This window comes from Leptonotus elevatus, chromosome 9, assembly GCF_054856555.1.
Source record: "Leptonotus elevatus isolate MCC_2025b chromosome 9, RoL_Lele_1.0, whole genome shotgun sequence".
Classification (NCBI taxonomy): domain Eukaryota; kingdom Metazoa; phylum Chordata; class Actinopteri; order Syngnathiformes; family Syngnathidae; genus Leptonotus; species Leptonotus elevatus.
In genome coordinates, this window is record NC_141247.1 from 15773487 (window position 1) to 15795119 (window position 21633).

Consider the following 21633-nt stretch of genomic DNA (forward strand, 5'->3'; position numbering starts at 1 on the left):
CGTGACCGCAGATGGATTGCAAAACCAGGAAATGCATTTTTTTTTTTTTAAAGACGTTTATTGAACTCTTTGTTAAAGTGACAACATGCAAATGGCAGCGATTGTAAATCTAAAACATCCTTAAAGACAGTATAAACAGTACATGGTTGTATTTAAACATCCCAGTCGGTGTCAGGGGGGAGCTCAAGGGTCAGCTCTTCAATCGTTTGGAGGAAATTGCGAAATTCGATACTGGCATCTGAAAGAAAATGCATTACATCACAGTAAGCAGTGGCTTGAACGTCACATTTAACAAAATACATCCTGAGCTCATCAGTGGAAGCACTAAAGTAGGAGAGACTGCCCATTGTAACCTTTGTGTCTCTAACTGTGACCTTGTTTTGACCTAGGCTGCGTGTTCGGCTTCCAAACTAGTGTTTAATAAATGGCACAGAAAATGCTTGTGTGACAAAAACTACAAAGAGTGAAATATTACAATGGCTGCATACAAAATGCTGTATATAAAGTCACAGACAAAAACAGGCCATTAATAACAAATGCATTTTAATACTCACTGGTCTCCCCTACGTGACAGTATACATTTGTCAATATGGGACATATTATCTAAGTCCTTAAAAAAAAAAAAAATCATAATACCAATATGAGACTTGTTACCTGGGCGCTGCGGCATTCTCAGAGGAGATAGGCTTGGGAGCGGAGGTATATAAAGATGCAGGTCTTCTTTGGGAGGAGGAGCTTGTGGGAAAGGCAGACCGGCTAGATCAAGACTACCAATAGGAATGAAATCCTCAGGAACGCCGTATTTCTGAAATTCTGAAATGGGGGGGGGGGGGGAACTGTTTAAATACAAGTATCGTAAACTGCTTCGTTTTACTCCATTGCACAAAGTCTAAAAGACAGATACCCATTGGATCATAAGGGATGAACTTCTCAATCTCTGGATAGTCCTCCTCTTCCTTCTGCACTGCATGCTTGACTTTGGGTTCCTGTGGGGTGCAAAAAGAAAATAAATAATTCATAAAACTAAAAAGGTGGCAAAATAACTAATCTTCAATGTTGTAAATTTAGGAAATTACAAAACTCAAGGTTGGCTCTTCGCAGGGAACCTCAAAATATTAATATTTAATAAAAATAAACATAATATTTAAGCCAAATATATATATTTTTATGTTCTACACACCCAGCAAATCTAAACACTGTATTCTGATTAATTATGTTGGTAAAAAAAATTAAGCAGATGAATCCACCAGTTTTCTTCCATGAAAGGGCTCGGCTATTGACATTCTGCCACTGCCTGTTGTTGAGTGTAATTGACCCCAAAGTGCCCTCAGCTCACGTGACCTGACGAAAGCTTGTATATGCCAAAACGCTTCTCTCTCTCTTAATAATGTTTAAGAGGACCCAAGCTATAACAAATGCTTTAATTTTACCAAGACGATGACTTTGAGTTTCCCACATTTTAATAGTTTTGTTGCTGGAAACTTCCCACTATTTTGCAACACATTATTGCCAACCTGAAGCTTCTCTGTTTTCTTCTCCTGCTTGACAACAGGTGTTGAAAAATCAGTGTTGACAATCCCGAAAGCCTTCCGACCAGTACGCAGAGGAGTTTTCATGGTTTTGGCCTTCAGTGGAGTCTTCAAAGACATCTCTGCAAAGATAAAGGTAAGATTATTAAAAGATATGTGGGCAGAGACAGACCAAAATACAATTCATGCTTAAAATTCCTACCTGGCACGAAGGCAAGAGGTGCCAGAATTTGATTGCCACGCTCTGCATTGATATGAGCCATTTTATCTGAGATGAAAGAGGCAGACGTTAACGTTTACATGTTCTAACAATAGTTAGCAGTTTGCACGCGTTTGAAGTTGTAAACAGTCACGACAATGCTTTATAAAGTATTGGCTGGTCACAGACAACAATATCACAAAACAAGAGAACGAAGTCATAGAATAAAACAAACTCGAGAAATCAACGTAACGTTACAGTAGTCGTGTTCAGTTGGTTTGCGCTCCGACCTCCCAAACACAAAGTTTTTTTTTGGTATGTCTGACTGCGCAGCGGAACGCGGCTCCTTTTTAAATTCACTGCTCTCACGCTATTGGTCGATGTTTCACAACACGGAAATGTGTCATAAGGGGGCGTCAACATAAATATCCACTTCCGGTTTATTTTATGCACATTTTCAAGAGGGTCTACGAGTTTCGCCCGCAAATTAGAAATTAATTATCCATCCATCCATGTTCTAAACAGCTTGTCTTAATTTAAAAAACTGATAAGAAATATCGTCATTTTATGACAAATTAATCACAATCATTACGTTGCTTTAATAATTAAAATGTGTTAATAATTCGCAAATGAGATAATTTAGTATAGTTTTCCTTTTACGCCAGTTACTTGTATAACATCTTTACATATAAAAGTCCTATTAAGGGTAAGCATAAAAAGAAAATTAAATATTGTCTTAATTAGTGAAAATGAATAAATTCACTGAATGTTATTAACTTATCATAATAATGGAAATCACGGGGAAAATATTTTTGTTATTGGGGGTTTGGCACTACATTCACACACACACACACACACACACACACACACACACACACACACACACACACACACACACACACACACACACACACACACACACACACACACACACACACACACACACACACACACACACACACGCACGCATACACACGCTTTATGGATTCATCTATCCCACTCGTGATGTTCATTCACTGAGCTTCACCGTGTGGACGAATCCATTCAAGATGCTCGTAGGGGAGTTAATAGAGTAGCGCTTTTTCAAGATACTTGTGTATGATTAATTAAAAACGTACACTGGATATATTGCAGCACAATAAAAGCTATATTTGACAACTGAACAAGAATTTTGGACGATATCATATGTAGTATGCAAAATAACATGTGTTCAATGTATTTTTTAGCAGTGGTATATTCCGAATGAGAGGGCGATCTTTCGGCGTAACCTCAGCTCTTCAGCTTCCCCCGCTCAACTCGGAGAGCTTCCTCGGCTAACGGCTATCACCAATGGCGTCCACGGAGATAGCGAGGCAAGCGGTAAGTAGCCCGTTTCAATTATCCCGCATTAATAATACACTTTCTCTTAGATGTTTTAAAAATTTTATCATTGCAAATATTGTCATTTTGCATGGAGTGGGTGTGCAAGTCAGCCGCCTCCCTCCATTGTGGGTTATCGTCATTTTATTGTCAAAACGTCGCGTCGAGATTATGCTAATCTAGAATTGGTAATGCGAAACTCGATAAAGATTCGTGATAAGTATCAATAATATTATGTTCCATTATCTATCGCCCGCGCGTATGGTTTGACACTATTGTGCAAAAATGCACAAGTGCCCTGTAACATATCAATTTTAACCAATGAAAGGCAGCATAAATGATAATATAAAAAAAAGACGCGCTGTTGTAAAGAGGCCATTCATTTTCTACGCCCCCATTTCAGCGACGCTACACTGCTACATTGCCGTTATGTTATCTCATGCAAGGCAATTCAACTTTAAATCGGGCGTTGTCATGCGCGTAAGCGACACAAATAATACATTTTTGCTTGGTTTTTAACCCTCCAATTTGGGGGGGGGGAAAAGTCGTGTGTCTAATGTTACTGCACATATTTTACTGTGACTGGTTAAAAAAACAAACAGACAATGTGCCCAGAATAGCACGTTTCTCTTAGTTTGACATCCCATTCTGCGGCTGGCTCGTGTGTGGAACTTGGCTGTGGGTGTCTTGAAAGGCAGGAAGGGTTTTAGGAATGTTGCATTTCCAACCATGGGTGTAAGCAGTCGTTTGGGGGCCCAAGGCAAACCCAAGTCATGGGGTCCTCCTTCAAATTCGTGTATTGATGATTTTGAATATTGATCTTTATCATTAACTAAAAAAGTGTGAGTTGGAGAGTTTTCTCTGATTTCTGAGCTAGAATAATTACTTTAAATCCTTTTTTTAAGCATTGTTATCCAATCAAGTCACTCATCTTGACACTTTCGTGGTAATATAAGAAGAACATCAAAAAACAACAACATTCATCTTCGTGATGGAACGGGTCACCCGTGTCACTCTCAACATCCACTGCATCTTCCTCGACCGGTACTGGCAGCAGTGCTACTGCAACTGGCAAAATCATCTGGCGTTTCATGACACTGTGAAAAAGTTTGAAAGCAAAGATGTGACTGCATAGCAGAGCGGCACTTGTGTTAGGACTACACATAACGGCTGCTTGCTTTGCCTTAGAATCAAAATTGTTTGCAATTGCTGATGTCGTAGGCCGCAGGAAAAAAAAGGCCTTCTAAGCACCGCTACCACCCGCACGCCCACCCACTCATCCTTCAACTGTGATTCTTACACTTGTTTCAGAGAGAATCTGCATGCAATGTAATAGAAGGCTCGCTGGCATGTTTTGCAGAATTGCCGACGGCGTCGTGATCATAATTGCACTCATTGGCCACAACACCGGTCAGACTTGAACAATGAAAGGCTGGATTATAGTGCAGGTGTCCAATTCTGATTTAATGTCTAAATGTGGAATATTTCCATGTACATTACATTGCACATAAATTACACGTGCCAGATGTAACTTCGCATGCGTCAATAGAAGGCAGTACAAAAATCCAAATCAAACAACAATTCCTAAATGTAAATAGTAAATGTTTCACAGTATTTTGTTGCCCCGCCCCTCTGTTGTTGTTTTCATTACCCAGATGGCCGGCAATTACTTTCATTATTCGATTATGAACACACCTCTAATTAGGGGAGTTAGAAAATATCGATTCGGCACTACATCGCGATATTACAGCGCGCAATTCTTGAATCGATTCGATATGCGGCGGAATCGATTTTTAAACATCCATTTTTCATGGGAATATTCAACAAAACGTCTTACTTAGGGTTAGGATTCACACATTAAGCATGGAAGAATGTTATATTAATGGAACATTAAACCATCATATTTGATTTCAGTGCTGTTCAAACATGAAACAGACTGCAACCTGTTTGTTAAATGCAGTGGCTCAGTGAATTTTTAGATAAATAAATACATTTTCATACAAATCTTACGGTGTACGTGTACAAGTTTACTGATTACTATTTTCTAAATTTGAGTAAAAGAAAAATCGCAATAATCAATTTATAGGTTCGCATCGGGATTAATCGGTATCGAATCGAATCGTGACCTATGAATCGTGATACGAATCGAATCGCCAGGTACTAGGCAATTCACACCCTTACCTCTAATGTAGAAAAAGTGTGAACCTCAACGGGAAATTACCAATGATACCAACTTGCCGTGTGGTTTCCTGGTGCATGTAGAAAGCCGAGAGTCCGGGAAACAGGAAGTCAGCAGCGGAAATATGTAACAGATACTAACAATTATTAATCAAGTGTGATTTTTAGAAGGGGCGCTTATCTTTTGTAGGATGGCGTTGGCTTAAATATTTTTTTTTTTGTGGTTTGTTGTGTTTAGGGAGAAGGTGCCCGCGCCGTACCTCTCGCTGGCCATGTTGGCTTCGACAGCATGCCTGACCAGCTGGTCAACAAATCTGTCAATCATGGATTTTGCTTCAACATCCTCTGCGTCGGTGAGTATGTCGTATGTGGCAACAGATCGACAAATCAGCATAATTGCTGGTTGACATTAGAAATAATCGTTTTTAGTGTGGACACGAGTGTGGTCGCAGCGCTGCGCAAACATTTGGAGTTATACGCCGAGCTTCTCATAAGGTCAAGCTCTGCTGAATGTCCCGCTGCTTTTAGTTAACAATGAATGACTGTCTGCGGCGGAAGAGTCAAACAACAGTGGCCGTTTTGTGTCGATTCCGCACCCGAGTTCCTGAACACATCACTAAGCGCTTCCTCTGGAAATCTGCTTTTGTTTAATTCTCTTCATCACTGGAGCACAAAGAGATTCTTCTCATTTCTGCGTCTGTTGTGGTATCTGGGCTTTGGCTTTTATTTGCTAGTAATTTGTCTTGATATCATCTGTTTTTTTTGTGTGTCAAACACAAACAGCTGCGGCAGTAAAATAACATTGGAAAAGCATGCAATGGTGAATGTATCCAACTTTTCACCATTTTTTTTTCTGTAGCGCTTGTCCTCATTTGGGTCACGGGTACTGGATCAGAAATAATAAAAAAAATTACATGTCAGTTACATCCATTTAGCAAATTTCAATTAAATATAGAATACATTAATTTACTGCTATTGTGTTTTAGCCTTTCAGATTATATAAAACAATGACTACTTATATGAATATAAAATGTGGTAGCAAAGTAAGATTCGGAGGAGTAGTTTAAAAAGGTTTTTGGGAGAATGGCGAGATATCTTAGAAAAGTGGGCCGGCATAGATGGCAGGTCAGGCTGTGAAGAATTAAAAATAGACGGAGCTCGCTAACTGAGTCATCTGACTGCCTCCGAGATAAATGTACGTCAGAGTACATCAGCAAACAAGCCGCTCGCTATCTGCGCTTCTCTTTGCGTTTGGATGTATATTTTGTTTTCATCTTTTACATTTTCTTTTACAAAATATTTATTCTCACTACTTCCTTCCACTTCCACTCAAGTAAATAGGCAGTGAAAAGAGTGTTGACCTCCACCAAGGCAATGGATCACCACCAAATTGTACACAATGACACCAACCTCTTTTATATGCTTAAATTGGCCTATACGGCTTCATTAATAAATGGAAAAAGAAATCCGGAACAGCTTCACTATGTTGAAGAAGGTGGATGCACACCTCAAGACTACCATGTGTAAATCCGTGAAGTTGTTATTGCAGAAATCTGCTAAGAAACAAGCAAACATCTCTTTGGCGGAGGTCATAGAACCCTTTCATACTGGCTGTTGAAGATGCCATTTTCCCACCTTTTTTTCTCTTCCTGTTATATATAAAAGAACAAACAGAACCAACATGAAATTTGGGTTAAATGTCTTCTGTTAGAGCTGTGAGACTGTGTCCCTGTTAAGGGACTACAGATCATACCGACCTCGGTTATACATGTGTGAATTTTCGTCATCCTGTTGTCCAGGTGAGACAGGTCTGGGAAAGTCCACCCTGATGGACACGCTGTTCAACACCAAGTTCGAGGGCGAGCCCACCCAGCACAGCCAGCCCGGGGTGACGCTCAAATCCAACACCTACGAACTGCAGGAGAGCAACGTGCGCCTCAAGCTCACCGTCGTCAACACGGTGGGCTTTGGAGACCAGATTAACAAAGAAGACAGGTGTGTTCCATGCAGATGTCATAAAAGAGGACTGGGGGTACACATTCGTGAGAGGGATAAGGACGGAGCCCCCAAAAATATGCAAATAATTGTTACCCTACTGTTTGTAATGGCCTCTCGATTAGGGGTGTGCCCAAAAAAATCGATTCTCATTTAGTACGATTCAGAATCGATTTGAAATGTCCCAAAATCGATTTTATCTAAATAATTTGATACGGTCTTGCCTTTGTCTGTGTGTGCCTTTTTTTGGAGCGCTGTTAATGTCGTACCCGGTTTGGCCACTGAGGGGCAGTGTGGTTCCACGCGGTCTAATACACTGTTAAGTTGTAGCCACATTAGAGAGTAGAAGGAAAAAGTCACAATCAAGTTCTTCCAATAAAAGTAGTTTTTTTTTCCAGCGTGGAGCCGTTCTTTTGAGTGATAAAAGTGCCGCGAGTAGCGCGCTAATTAGCTTTAGCGAGTCAGACTGGAGTAGATCATTACAATTCTTTGCACATCTAAAGATTGAAACAAAAATCATTGTCAATCAAATCATTTGGAATCAAAAATCGCCCTTAATCGAAAATCGATTCTGAATCGAATCGCAGGCCCAAAAATCGGAATCGAATCGCGAGACATTAATTTTTTCCTTCTTTTTCACTCTCTACCCCCCCCCCCCCCCCCGAGAGAATCGTGAGACATTCAAAGATTCCCACCCCTAATATCGATGCCACAAGATGGTGGCAAAGCACTTAAAACGGAAAAAGATCATAAAATACGAACACCGTGCAATTCTAGCATGTACAATATCATGAACCCATGTTGTATTGAGTGGTTATATGACTCAAATCAAGCATCCATCTGCATACATATCTGCGTTTCCCCCCCCCGCCAGCTACAAGTCCATTGTGGAATTCATCGATGCCCAGTTTGAAGCGTATCTCCAAGAGGAGCTGAAGATAAAGCGCACACTGCACAGCTATCACGACACCCGCATCCACGCATGCCTCTACTTCATTGCTCCCACGGGGCACTCGCTCAAATCCCTGGACCTGGTGACCATGAAGAAGCTCGACAGCAAGGTGAGCGCCATGTTCATCGAGGTCACGTTAAATGCATGGTTAGTAGTAGAATGTGGCTAGTTGATGTAACCGAATGGTTTCCCCATTCAACCTAATTCCATTTCACTTAGTGTAAAGTGCCTTAAGCGAGGACTGATGCAATTATTGGACTCCTAAGCAAGAAGTGTAATCTGCATCACAGAATCAATAAAAAGCAATATAAATTTTTTCCCCCTCAAACTGCACGTCACGGGTGCAAAAAGTGAATTAAGGTCAATATAGTTACCGGTAGTTAATGTTAATGATGTCGATTGTTTAATCCTTAAAAGGAATCCCGACTGTAATAACAAGTTTGCTCTATATTATTTATTTGGTTGTTGCTAACATAACTATGAGATTCATTTTTCAAAAATCATTTCCAGTTTAATACATTTTGTAGAAACTTTTTGGGGGACGTACGCTGCCATTGGCATTTATGTCACTACGCGCTGAATGCGTTGTGACGTCAAATGTGAGTCAATGTGATGAAACGTCTATAAGGAAAGCAAGGTAAGCCTCCGTAGCGTTCCTAAAAGGACAATCAAAACTCTTGCATAAAGTTTCTACAGAATGTATTAAACTGGAAATGATTTGTGAAAAATGAATCTCATAGTTATGTTAGCAACAACCAAATAAATAATATAGAGCAAACGTGTCATTGCAGTCGGGGTCTCCTTTTAAAGTGGAAGTCAACCGTAAACATTTCCTGACAATAATGTTATATGTGACCTCACTAGTCTAAACATGACATTCTGATTAATATTATTTTTTGGGAATATGAGTTATGAAGCAAAATCCAACCGTTTTCATCCAGTCAACCTCAACATTTTCTTATACATGAGCATCAAAATCCACAGTTTTTTTTATCCATCTCATAATATGTTCTAACCAGCCAAACTGGTCTAAATATTGTATTCTGGTTAATATTAATTACGTTAGTGGAATATAAATTAATCAGCAAAATCCAGCCGTTTTTATATCTCTCAGGGGGGCGGCCATTTTGCCACTTTCTGTCGACCGATGATGACATCAGAGTTGCTCAGGCATCAACCAATCAGAGCGCACATGTTGTCTGTCATTTTTGTTTGAATCCCTCGTGTTACGGTATATGGCAATCGAAGTATATTTTGCGTACGCTAGAATTTCCGCGTCGGTGCTTATCTTTCACGTTGAACATGGCTGTAAGGACGAAGCGCGTCGCGGTTCGCCGGCCTTCAGGGAGGCCTTCTGCCTGCATGCGGATCATCCCAAGTGACGCATCAGTGTCAGTCATCTGAGTAATGTAGTCCACTCTGTGACTGCTGCCCATTTTATGCCACGTGCTCTCCGCCGGGGCGCTCGTTTGCATGGTTCCCCACGAGCCATCCGACCGTTTGCCAGTGCAGCTGCGCCCCGCGGCAAACAAACACAGCGATTTAACCTCTTAACAGACACTTGCATGAACGAGGGGATTTTTGGCTTTACTTTACAGGTTCACTGTCAGATGGTGGGGGGGGGGCATTCTAGAAGTTGTGTTGTCAACATGGGGTCAAAATGGGAACACATGCTTCCATTTTAAAGAACTTCTGATTACTAATACGGCTCAGGCTCATTAAAAAAAAAAATGCAACTATATTTGGCTGCATCTCTCATTTTTTGGTCACTAAAAGCTACTGTCTTCTAAAACCTAGGTCAACATCATCCCAATCGTTGCCAAGTCCGACGCAATCTCCAAGAGCGAGCTGGCCAAGTTCAAGATCAAAATCACCAGTGAGCTCGTCAGCAACGGCGTGCAGATCTACCAGTTCCCCACCGACGACGAGTCGGTCGCCGAGATCAACTCCGCTATGAACGTAAGCCACGCATTCGCAGTTTACAATGCGGAGATGCCACTCGAGCTGTCAGCGAGCCACTCGAGCGCGTCATCGTCACCGCGGAGAGTCGGCAGGCTAGGAGCTGACAGTGTGGGGAAAATGGTTTCTGCTTTCTCACACATGAGCAAAAAGCACTTTAAGGAACAGCTGCATGCACTGTTTATGTTTAGTGTGCGCCTGTCCAAAGGAGGACTTTTTGGAAAGCCTCATCCTTGAGGGGGAACATTTTCGATAAAGTATACGCGTGGAAAACATGTCTTATCTACTAACACTGAAATGAGTTGTTTATAGAGTCAACAGTTTTTTGTTTTTTTTGCTTATTCACTGTTTTCTTGATGATAAAGAAGCTGGCAGTGGACCAACGCTCGTGTCTCATTCAACTCCACAGAGCCATTTGCCCTTTGCCGTGGTGGGCAGCACGGAGGAGGTGAAGATCGGCAACAAGATGGTGAAGGCCCGCCAGTATCCCTGGGGCACGGTGCAGGGTAAGGCGGCTTCACTTCCTTCCTCGCCGGAAATGGCGGCGCGCTCCCTGCTGTCCGAAATGTGCCGCACTTTTCCTCCTATTGCTTGTGCAACCTCGTTCAGCGTGTTGGGCTGTGACGGCACGTTACACTAATGGACTTTCAATTGATTTGAATTAACTTGTTGAGAAATCCATAACAATGAGTTTGTAAGCGCCAAACAGACACACTAGTTTATTAGCTCTTCGGACATGTGAAATATCAGGCAAAGTTCAAGTTGTATGCGTTTAATTCGGAGGCATTCCTTCTTTTTAAACTATCCACCCCCTTCAGCCGCTTGGCAGAGTTGATACATCAACCCGCAAAACTTTCAAAACACAACCGATTTATAGCCAATGAAGTTTAAACAACATACGCGTTGTTGTTGTTATTATTATTATTATTATTATTTCAAGTCAAGTGTAAATTAAACTCAACCTGTCCCGCCTTGCAATTTCATTTTTCACCAGGTTTGGCTTCTTGAATATTGAAGCCCAAAAAGGCCAAAATAAATAAATAAATATAAATGTGACCACACTTAGGACTGCCCCCTCATTTGAATAATATTTCATGACGCATTTCATGCTGACAGGGTCTGCAGCATGAAATGACTAAATATGAGAGCTGAGCGTTTTTATTTATTGATTGGCATTTAATTCTATTTACATAGTTATTTCCACATTAATTTTTATATTTATTTTGATTTTTTTTAAACTTGTTTTTATTGTTCTTTTTTATTTTTGCCTTTTTTCCATTTTTATATATATTTTTTGTATTTAATTATTGAATTCTATATTTTATATCAGATTTTATTTTCACTTTTATGTATTTATTTTTTATTGTGGCCTTTTTGGTCCTCCATATTTAATACATTCTTTTACATAAAGCTCCAGGGTAAATAATGCTCCACTTTCAGGACTGATTGCCTAAAGAGATGTGAAAACACTTTTAACCCTTTTTTTTTGCTACTACATTTTGCCCCTTTTTTACCCTTCAGTGTGATAACAAAATTTAAGGGCGACCCCACTGGCCTAAAAACAATATTCTGATTAATAGTGCATTTGTGGAATTGTAATTGAAGAGAAAAATCCTTGTACAGCCACTTGCGGTCGACTGAAAATGACATTGCGCAATGGCTGAGGTAACAACTGTCCTGTTTCCTGGGTTTGGTCATGTGACGTTTGCAAGCTGGGCCCTTAGGCACTGTGATGTCATTTTCAGGCGACAGCAAGTGGCAAAATGGCTGCCCCCTGACATGGATAAAAATGCAATATTAATCGCAATACTGTCTTTAGACTAGTGGGGGTGCATAGAACAAATTATTGTCAGGAAAATGTTTGACTTGACTTTTTCTTTCACAACTTGTACGGTTGATTACTTTGTGACATTGTGTCATGTGTTTTGCGTGCACAGTCACTCACATGATTTCACACACTCGCTCAGTCACCAGAGATTATTATTTTTTTGCTTCTTATGGATCTGTACAGTTTTTAAAGCTCTATTTATTCGATATGTCTTCCGCAGTGGAGAACGAGAATCACTGTGACTTTGTCAAACTGCGAGAAATGCTGATCCGGGTGAACATGGAGGACCTGCGGGAGCAGACGCATACGCGCCACTATGAGCTGTACCGCCGCTGCAAGTTGGAGGAGATGGGCTTCAAGGACACGGACCCTGACAGCAAACCCTTCAGGTACCAGATGCAACACTCCTTTCTACTTTTTTTTTTTTCTTCACCCTAAGTCGTCAAGTCCTCCATCGTCAACTCTCATCTCCTTTTCGCCTTGCCAGTCTGCAGGAGACGTACGAAGCAAAGAGGAACGAGTTCATGGGCGAGCTGCAAAAGAAGGAAGAAGAAATGCGGCAAATGTTCGTCCAGAGAGTCAAAGAGAAGGAGGCGGAGCTTAAAGAAGCCGAGAAAGAGGTTGGTGGTCAATCCGCTCATCTTCCGTTTTTATTTATCCTTCCGTCCCACACATCTCCTTCACCGCTGTCCCACATAGCTGCATGAGAAGTTTGACCGCTTGAAGAAGCTGCATCAGGATGAGAAGAAGAAGCTGGAGGACAAGAAGAAGTCCCTGGACGACGAGCTCAACACGTTCAAACAGAAAAAGACCGCCACCGAGCTGTTGCAGAATCAAGCCCAGCAGGCAGGGGGCTCCACCACGCTCAAGCGGGACAAAGAGAAGAAGAAGTAAGTCTCCATTCTAACATCACTACTTGGAAAATGTGTTTTTTTTAATTCAACTTAAAGGTGGTCAGTAGGGTTGAGGCTACTTAAAGGGCACTTCCATAAATTGGAAACCGTCGGCAACAGCCCATACCAAACTAATACATTGATTCATAAGTATGTCTTAAATACGTGTGTCTATGTAGTCTCTTATTGTTTCGTCGGGTTTAAATTTTAGCGAGCCCCTCTAAGTGCTCAGTGTGCTTTCTTTATCTCTGCTCATTAACAAGAAGCCTGGGATTTGTTCTATTTTAATCCACACTGTGGATTTTTCATAGCGCCAAATGCCTTCTGACGCTTTCATGTTCAGAGTACATTCATTCCCACAGAAAGCGTGCTCTTAATACCTCACCACCAATAAATGTTGCTCATGTCCCAACACACATCCGTAAACGTAACTGTTTCCACCTGTTTTGTGCAAGCCGATGCTGCTTTTCAACTCAATGTTTCCATATAACTCTTTTTTTAAATCTTTTATGCCTCCTGTGTTTTCTTGGCCAATTGAACCAGACTAACTCAAGTATCATTTTTTTTTGTCATATCACTGATGTTGATGCGACTGTGGTGTTTGTGTATTAGCAAAGGAAGACAACACTTGCACTGACTGAGAAGACGCCCTTTTGCTGCTTTTAATCTCACCGGCTATTTCTTCTATCTTCAAGTTTTAGCAAGGAATAGTCATCTGCGATAACCCTGCTATTAATCACTCAATCCCAAAATTCCCCACTACCAACAATTTTTATTTGTACTGTGGAACCTCTAAAAGTCGAATGCCTCAGAGGTCCTAAAAAAAGGATGGGCTTAAAATAATTACTGCGTGCTGCTTGGATTGTGGATGTCAAAGTGTAAGTGCATGCATCAGCCATGTCGCATCCATCATATTTTCCAGTTAACTGCTCCTCCACTTGATGCATGCTGCTTGAGGCACCCTGTTCTGGTACGACCTGACCTTTCATCCCACGGTTTCCTCAAGCACCAACTCGCCACGACAGCCGTTCATGTAAATAGACTGTTTTATCGCCCACGTGCCCGATTCTAAATCAGCCGATTCAACATCTCGTCGCTCCATCTGTCCTCCTCGGGTTGACAAAAGTCTCCTTTTTTATTTTTTTGTGGAGAAGCCCTTCTCCCACCCCCTGCCTTTCACACAAAGAGCCCTTCGAAAGGGTCACGTCAGAACAGCGAGCAGCCTCAGGGCCCGACTGTGATTGTAGGGATGATTTGTTTGGGCGCAAAAGCCAAAGAAAGAGAAAGAGACAGATGCTAAGGCCCTCAACCTTTGAGAGAGACTAAAAGGACAAGACGGCGACACCACTAGACACCAGTCTGTGCCGCAAAACGTTTGTTACCTCTGTGCTCTAAAGGAACGCACCAAACTATTTTAAAATTAGATCTCACACCTCAGACCGCCTCTAATTTCCAGCTGGCCATTAATGATGATGTCACAGATGTTAACGTGTGTATGGAACAAAGCAGTAACGGCCCTTCTCTCTTATTTCCAGAGAAGGCTTCCTGTAGAAAAGTGCTCCCTTGTGGCCACCCAGCTGTGAATGAACCCCCTCCCCAATGACCCCCCCCACCCCCACCCCAAATGCCCTCAGTTGGACTCCTTTGTAAACATGCCACTCTAATTATGAAGTTTATTTTTTGTAAACAAGATACATTCCACACTTCTTTATTTTTCTATGTAGTGACTCTCTTTGCATGGCGTGTGGAATGTGCTTTTTATTTTCCATATTAACACACAACATGACCTTGTTGTGATGGGCAGAAATGTAACAAAGCTCAAGCGAAACATACCTAAGATGTGGCCTGAAAAGAACAAACAGCAGTTAAAGCTTCCTATTTAAACATGAGAGTAAAAGCTTAAAATTAAGGGGGGGGGAATGTTGCCAGAGAAAAAGTTGTAGTTTTAAGAAAGACAATGGGGGGGGGGGAGAACACAGTGGTAACTTTACAAGAAAACAAGTTGCAATTTAATGAGAAAACAGTAGCAATTTTACCGGAATAAAATCTGGCATATGAGAAAAGTTATAAATTCTTACCAGTAATCGAATTTTGACTTAATTTGATAAAAATTACACCTTTTCCTTGCATTAATTCATCTTTATTGGCTGACCAAAGAATGATAGATACAACAAATAGTAGCGAGTAATCTTACAGTGTTCCCCCTCGTCTAACCAAACCACCTAAGGCTGTTCTTGGAGAAAGTAAAAACTTTAAAGTTATTGTTCAGAGCCTGCTCGGATGCTGTGTTAGGAACTTTCTGAATACTGTGCCAAATCGTGCCACGAGAGCCTGTTATAATGATCTCAGACATGGTCACAGTGAGTGTTTTGCTTGGATTTATGGTTGCCATTTCTCCCCATACCTCATTGACTGTCATGTGTTTTATGCATTTTTGTATTAGCTTTCACATTTGCACCTTTTTTTAGACACAAATGTGATGAAATATGTATGTTGTCAGTGCAATTGTTACTCTTTTTTTTTGGTTTTGTTTCTGTGTGTTTTTATAATTGCGCAATTTAAAAGTCAATGGTGATGTTTGTACTGTTTTTTTAAGAGTAGAAGAAATAAAGGCAGTTCTCACTAACATAATAAGGACAGAATCTGTATGATATCATTTACAGTTTATTTCTCTCACAAGGGCAGAGACCTTTGCATTCCATGTTCCTCAGTTTACGGGTTTGTATGTATTTCCTTTACAGTACTCACTGGCTCTGCACTGAGTAGCTCTAAAGGGACCTTCCTCAAATGCCACCAGTTTTGTGGGACCCCGTCCTTCTCGGTTTTTTATACCTTGTACTATCCCATAACCTCACCCCCACGTTGTTTTAATTCCTTATTTGCTACCACTTGGACTCTTAACTTCTTCCACTTAGGCTGAGATGGGGATTTGCATGCTTCACATTTGCTTTATTATTATTATTATTATTTATTTATCTTTATTAATCATTTAGGAATAGCAAAACATTTGCGATAATTCACTCAAATGTTGTCATTTTCTGCCACTTTTTGAATTTTCTATGCATCCTAACCAAACTTTTCCCCTGATATCGGATGCATTACTACTTCTCTAACATCTACATCTGTCTTTGTCTTTCTCTTTGTAGCTTCTTTTAATGTGTCTTGACCATCTGAAGAGGGCGATGGCAGCTTCAGCAACAACTAAGCACCCTTTACCTCTTCTGTTTCCTCTCCTGCTGTATTGACCTGTTTTTAAAAAAACAAACACAAATTTTTTTTCTTCTTCTTTCCCATATCATCATCTCCTTTTTGTCAATTGTGGGCTTATGTGGACTCGCATGGTATCTCTGACCCACCTTATGACACTCTAAACCAGGGGTGGGGAACCTACAGCCAAACAAACAAACAAAAAAAGATCACAATAAATATTTAATAAGTAATGGAAAAGTTCCCCACTTCTGATCTTAAACGCAGGCCGGCAGGGCAGGTTGGATAGTTTAACCACTCGTCTTAATGCTAAGTGAAGGGCCCAGCAAATCTTGGGATGATAGGGGACCTGTTAACTAAAACATGGCCTAAAACGTGTACACTGTGCTATAAAAAGAAATCACCAAATTGAAGTCATCCCGATGCCAAAGCAATATGAAAAATTATAGCACTTCTTTTGATGGTGCCCATGTTTACATGCCACTGTTGAATACCATGGAGGTCACACGTAAAGGCCTTTTTGACACGTTGTGCTTTAATATTCACGAGCCTTCTGTATTCCATATTTCGCATGCATTTATAAACAATTTCTTTACTGCTGTGACCTGCTTGTTTTCAATCCCCCAAAATAACTTTTTTCCTGTTTTCACCAAATGGTGCAAATCACTAATATAAATGTATTCAATCCTATTATTTCAGCTCCCCGATGTTGCCAAATATTACTGTAAGATGGAGTGAAAGTGAACTCAGATGGGAGTATTAAAAAAAAAAAGAATACCCATGCATTTATATAATTTATAAGGATATATTTTGTGTATTGAAGTGCATTGAAGACTTGTTGTTTATGACCTTTGCTCTTGGGTGGTTCGAAGTAACTTTTTGGTGTCAGAAGAAACATTTTTCTAGTATCCGTCCATCAACCTTTGACCACTTGACCAATAATTCAATATCTCGCCTCAGTTTTATTCCATTCATGTACATTTTCAATAAAAAAAAAAGAATCAAGAATGTTACGGTTTTGTGGTTATTACTATATTTATTTGCTATTTACTTGATTGAATGGGGTATGTGTCCAATTCTTTTAAATTTTTGTTTGATTTGGGAATTAAAAGCAAAAGTAGAAAATGAAGTGTACATTCAACTGAAATAACAAATTAACTTTTTTGTATTTTTTTTAAAGGCAAATAGCCGTTTACTGTACTGTTGTACTTGCCGCAAAGCATTGTGGGTACAGCGAATGACGCCATGACGGATGTATGCTAGGGGCAGCAGAAAATGGATGGTTTTGTCTGCGTAGTCGACTCATATGCTGCCCGAGTTGCATTTTCCCAAGGGACGCTGACCTAAAACGTTCTTAATTTCTTTGGAGACGATTTAGAACGTCAATGAACCGGTTATTTAATTTATTTTCTGCATGCATAGCCAGCTAGTTGCTCTCGCTAACGTAAGTTAGCTAAAAGGGGCTAACACGACGGCTAATATTTTTATATTCAATATATTTCGAGCAACTAGGAAAAAAAACAGCGGATGAGTCGATACGGGCTACCTGCAGATAAGGGTAAGAGTACTACAAATGTGACCGCTCACACACGCACACGAAGCAGTCTTAAAAAAAAAAAACGAAACCTTTGGATCCAACGCTAATGGGTAGCATATGTCGGCCTACTGCTTCTGTCGGTCATTTAAATGCGTGCAGCATCGCCTCAAACACAATCATATTCTCTTCAAGTCAGTGTCAAGTATATGAATTGCTGTAGCTTAGTGTGGAGCGCATTCCTCTTATCCTCATGGTTGTATTGACCGTGACAGCATGGCAGTTGCTGCCCATCCGTAATGCTAGTCTCATCTCACAATCAACTGTATTTATCGCAACAAGTTTTAATTTGATTTGGCATAATCTTTATTTATAGCGATAAACAAAAGAAGAAGTAAACACTCTACAACTCAAGTTGAACAGGCGTGCGTACTTTAATAAAGGACTCCTCGATTTCCGACAGAGTTTCAAAATCCATTTTTTTTTAGTAGTGGTAACAATTACATTTATGGGAAGCATTTCTCGGCCATAAATAATAAACAGTCAATTGTAAACTAATAAATACAGCAACTTATTCTTATCTAGTTATTCACTCACATTTTGTACGCCTGAAAGCTGTATGTAATAAACTGAGGACCAACTATAGAAAATGGAAATCACTTTCCAAATTATTTCTTTGACTTGTGTTGAATTGTCACGTTTCTTGACACATGTTAATGTAGCATGTTTTTGCCGTCTTTGGTGTGCTCTCAGGTATGGCCTGGTTTTGACTGGATGCTCCTGGTGATGGCAGAGGGCAGCGGTGCAGGCGAAATGCGCTCCTTTGACCTGAGTCACAACTTCGAAGCAAAAAAGAGACATATTTCTTCTGATGGCGGTGAGATATTGTTTCGAGGAGACATGACAAGGAACATTTAATTAATTAGCCTGTACACAATTGAGTCTCTACACTACAGTGCAAGTAAATATTAGGTGAGCTACCCAGAGTTGCCATTTTCATACAGCACCACTATTATTTTCAAATCCAAAATCTAAGCAGAACAGCACAGATTAGCATTAGTTTCTTATAAGCAGCACAATAAATTAGCAAAAGTACTTTGAGTAACACACAGCTTGAAGCAAGTAGACTTAGCTACCAGTTCTGGAAAAAAAAAGGCTATTTGCTGAATTGGGCAGAAGTAAATATGTGACATTGTTTGATTTTTGATGGCGTTATATATCGCAGTACGTTTCTAGCACCAGTATACCGTGCTATGCCAACGGATATATAATTGAAATCTTCCAAGTGCCAAATTTGAATTGATGTCCTCACTATCGTTTCTGTATTTTACATTTCCAGGAGAAGAACCCATGAGGAAGATGCCCATGTCAAAGTTTGGTTCGCGACCTCGATTTGAGCCCGTGCAGTTTGTGAGCGGCGGCAACTGCAGCAGCTCTGGTGCCGGCAGAGTAGCAAGTGGCGCTGATGAGAAGGAGAACGATAAGGAGCCCAGAAGGAATGAGTCGCACCCTGGCCGATACAGGGATTATGAACACGCGTCGTACAGCAGCACTGGCAGAGCGCCGAGCGGCTCCTCCCTCAGGCCTGGTTTTGACTCTTGGGCTTCCCGTAGGACTCGGGACCGGGACAGAAATCCTTCAGGCGGCCCGGTCTGCTTTGGCTACGGAGGCCAAGGCTCCTCATCAAACTTTATGGCAAAAGTACAACAAGACTATATGAACAAGTATGAGGCCCATAGCTCTCGCAACACTGATTCCTACTCGCAGCCCTACAGGCACAACAACGGGTACTGGGGAGGGAACAGATCAGGTGGCTGGGACTGCGGGCGTCAGGGTTTGGAGTACAGCCACCAGGATCGCCCTCATAACCGGGCGTACGGCGGCCCTCCCGCCCCTCAGCCGGTGGCTTCGTCGCAGCCGCTCCCTATCAACCAGGTCACGCTGGTGGAGAAGCAGAGGCTTGTCGCCAGCCTGGCGTCGGCGTTGGCGGCTTCTTTTTGGGACCCTCAGTACGCGACCGGAACGGATACCCCAAATTACAGTTTCATGTTGAGTCGCAGCATCCAGGCCTGCAAGACCAACCCCCAGTACGTTTACGTCAACCTCAAGGATATCCCTCATGCCGACCTACCCAAGAACCGCAAAGTGCCGGCGGACGGCTATGCCTGCGAGCTGAGATGTCAGGGGGTCTACCTGGCCACGGGATACTCGGGCAGTAAAAACGGAGCGAGGGACCGCGCCTCGGAGCACGCCGTCAAACTCTTCATGAAGCCCGTGGAGGTGTGCGTGGTGCCGCGCAAGTACAGACACACGACGCTCTATGACGTCGTGGTGTGCCAGATGAACTGCCCCCTCCCCGCCTTCACGCCCGCTCTTTGGAACCCGGAGAACATCGGCTATCCCAGCTTTAAGGGCCCCTACGAGCCCGACATGCGCAAGCACTGGACCGAGTTTGTGGTGATGGACAACGCCCAAGACGCCATCTGCATCCTCAATAATTCGGCCGCGTTCAGTCACATGAAGGTGGACTACAAGTTTGAGCTGCTGCCCAACGGCTCCTGGCTGTGCAGCGTCTACGTGCAGGACGAAATGGTGGCGCAGGCCAGCGGCACCAAAAAGAACTCCAAGCACGCCGCAGCAGCAGAGGCGCTGGTGAGGTTGCGCTCGAACCAGGCGGAGCGACAGCAGCAAGCACCCCACCAGCACGGCCGGGGATATCAGCAGTCGGAGTCTTCCGGCGGGCAATTCGGTATGAGAAAGAAACATCTGAGCGAGCTGGTCGTCTTGGAGAATTCAGATAACGCCGTGTGCATCATCAACGACACGGCGCAGTTCAACAAGGTGACGGCCGACTACAAGTTCATCTATTTGCCCGATCAACGCTGGAGGTGCGAAGTGTACTTGGAAGGACAATTTGTGGCAGCGGGAGTGGGGGCCAAAAAGCAGGTGAAGCACATCGCGGCCCAGGAGGCCTTAGACACCCTGAGACAGACGCAGGCCGTGGTCAAGTCCAACCTGAGAAAGGAGGGCCACAACGACGCCATCTCCCGCTCCCAGATCCTGGGTCGCTCGGGGGAGGAGTCTATGAGGCAGGAGATAAAGGAGGACAACATCGGGAACCAGCTGCTGCGCAAGATGGGTTGGACGGGAGGAGGCTTGGGCCGAGACGGCGAAGGTATCGCCGAGCCCATCAAAGTCAAGGAGCAGTTCTCCAGGGAGGGCTTGGGTCTGGAAACGGACAAGTTCGGGGGCCAGTTCACCAAACGGGACATCGAGGACATCATTCGCAACTACGTCAGCTCGGACCGCCAGGACGACCTGCGCTTCTCCACTGACCTGACCAACGACGAGCGCAAGCAGATCCACCAGGTGTCTCAAAAGTACGGCCTACGGAGCAAGTCGTACGGACAGGGCAAGCAGCGCTTCCTCATCGTCAGTCGCAGGGTGGACACCAATCAGCTCATCGGCCAGCTCCTGCAGGAAGGGCAAGTGGGCCGCTACGAACTGGTCAAACCTCAGGCCTCGCACTAATTTGCATGTCGACTCCAGCTGCCGGCTTTGGAACAAATCTGTGTAACAAATCCACTTTCACCTTTTGGACTCTTCAGGTAAAGCCTGGAGGGCTCCTTACATTCCTTTCTCAAGAAATGGTCTCAATCTTTTGCATTTCTCTTCATGTCGGGTTTACTTTTGCATAAGCTTGTGCTCAGTGTCTTGATGAGGATCATAGTTTCCGTTGTCCCCAAAAGTTTGAGACTATCTCACTGTGTGTGTAAATCATATAATGCTTGTCGGTTCATGTAACAATTGGACTATGGAACGAACCATTAACTCTCGATGGGAGTCATGCACTATTTTTTTGCAACTCAATTGTGGTAGCACTTTCCATGGTTATTGTACAAGAACTGTGTCTGCATTGACAAAATGTGTGACCAGACATGTCGGCGAATGAAATAAAACTGATTTGACAAGGCCTACCTTCATTAAAAGGGAAGACCCG

General features: G+C 42.3%; 3 protein-coding genes across 6 annotated transcripts; 2 read left to right on the forward strand and 1 right to left on the reverse strand.

Annotated features, from left to right (window-relative positions):
- Positions 1–45: 45 nt before the first annotated feature.
- On the reverse strand, positions 46–2108 carry pttg1 (PTTG1 regulator of sister chromatid separation, securin). Its single transcript, XM_086084831.1, has 6 exons — positions 1987–2108; positions 1732–1797; positions 1515–1651; positions 905–986; positions 655–813; positions 46–238 (listed from the first exon to the last, which is right to left on the reverse strand). The coding sequence occupies exons 2-6, from the start codon at positions 1790–1792 to the stop codon at positions 153–155; spliced, it is 525 nt and encodes a 174-aa protein (XP_085940957.1). The 5' UTR covers positions 1793–1797; positions 1987–2108; the 3' UTR covers positions 46–152.
- On the forward strand, positions 1501–17112 carry septin6 (septin 6). 4 transcript variants are annotated; one of them, XM_086084827.1, is made up of 11 exons: positions 1501–1665; positions 2955–3087; positions 5504–5618; positions 7065–7260; positions 8135–8321; positions 10010–10171; positions 10581–10677; positions 12220–12388; positions 12487–12619; positions 12699–12889; positions 15634–16032. In XM_086084827.1, the coding sequence occupies exons 2-11, from the start codon at positions 3058–3060 to the stop codon at positions 15656–15658; spliced, it is 1305 nt and encodes a 434-aa protein (XP_085940953.1). In that variant the 5' UTR covers positions 1501–1665; positions 2955–3057; the 3' UTR covers positions 15659–16032. The 4 variants fall into 4 exon arrangements, with proteins under 4 accessions (XP_085940953.1, XP_085940954.1, XP_085940956.1 ...); XM_086084828.1 differs by lacking the exon at positions 15634–16032 and adding an exon at positions 14428–15526; XM_086084830.1 differs by lacking the exon at positions 15634–16032 and adding an exon at positions 13815–14413.
- Positions 17113–17336: 224 nt separating this feature from the next.
- On the forward strand, positions 17337–21622 carry nkrf (NFKB repressing factor). Its single transcript, XM_086084438.1, has 3 exons — positions 17337–17657; positions 18387–18510; positions 18973–21622. The coding sequence occupies exons 2-3, from the start codon at positions 18408–18410 to the stop codon at positions 21162–21164; spliced, it is 2295 nt and encodes a 764-aa protein (XP_085940564.1). The 5' UTR covers positions 17337–17657; positions 18387–18407; the 3' UTR covers positions 21165–21622.
- The last annotated feature ends 11 nt before the right edge of the window (positions 21623–21633 follow it).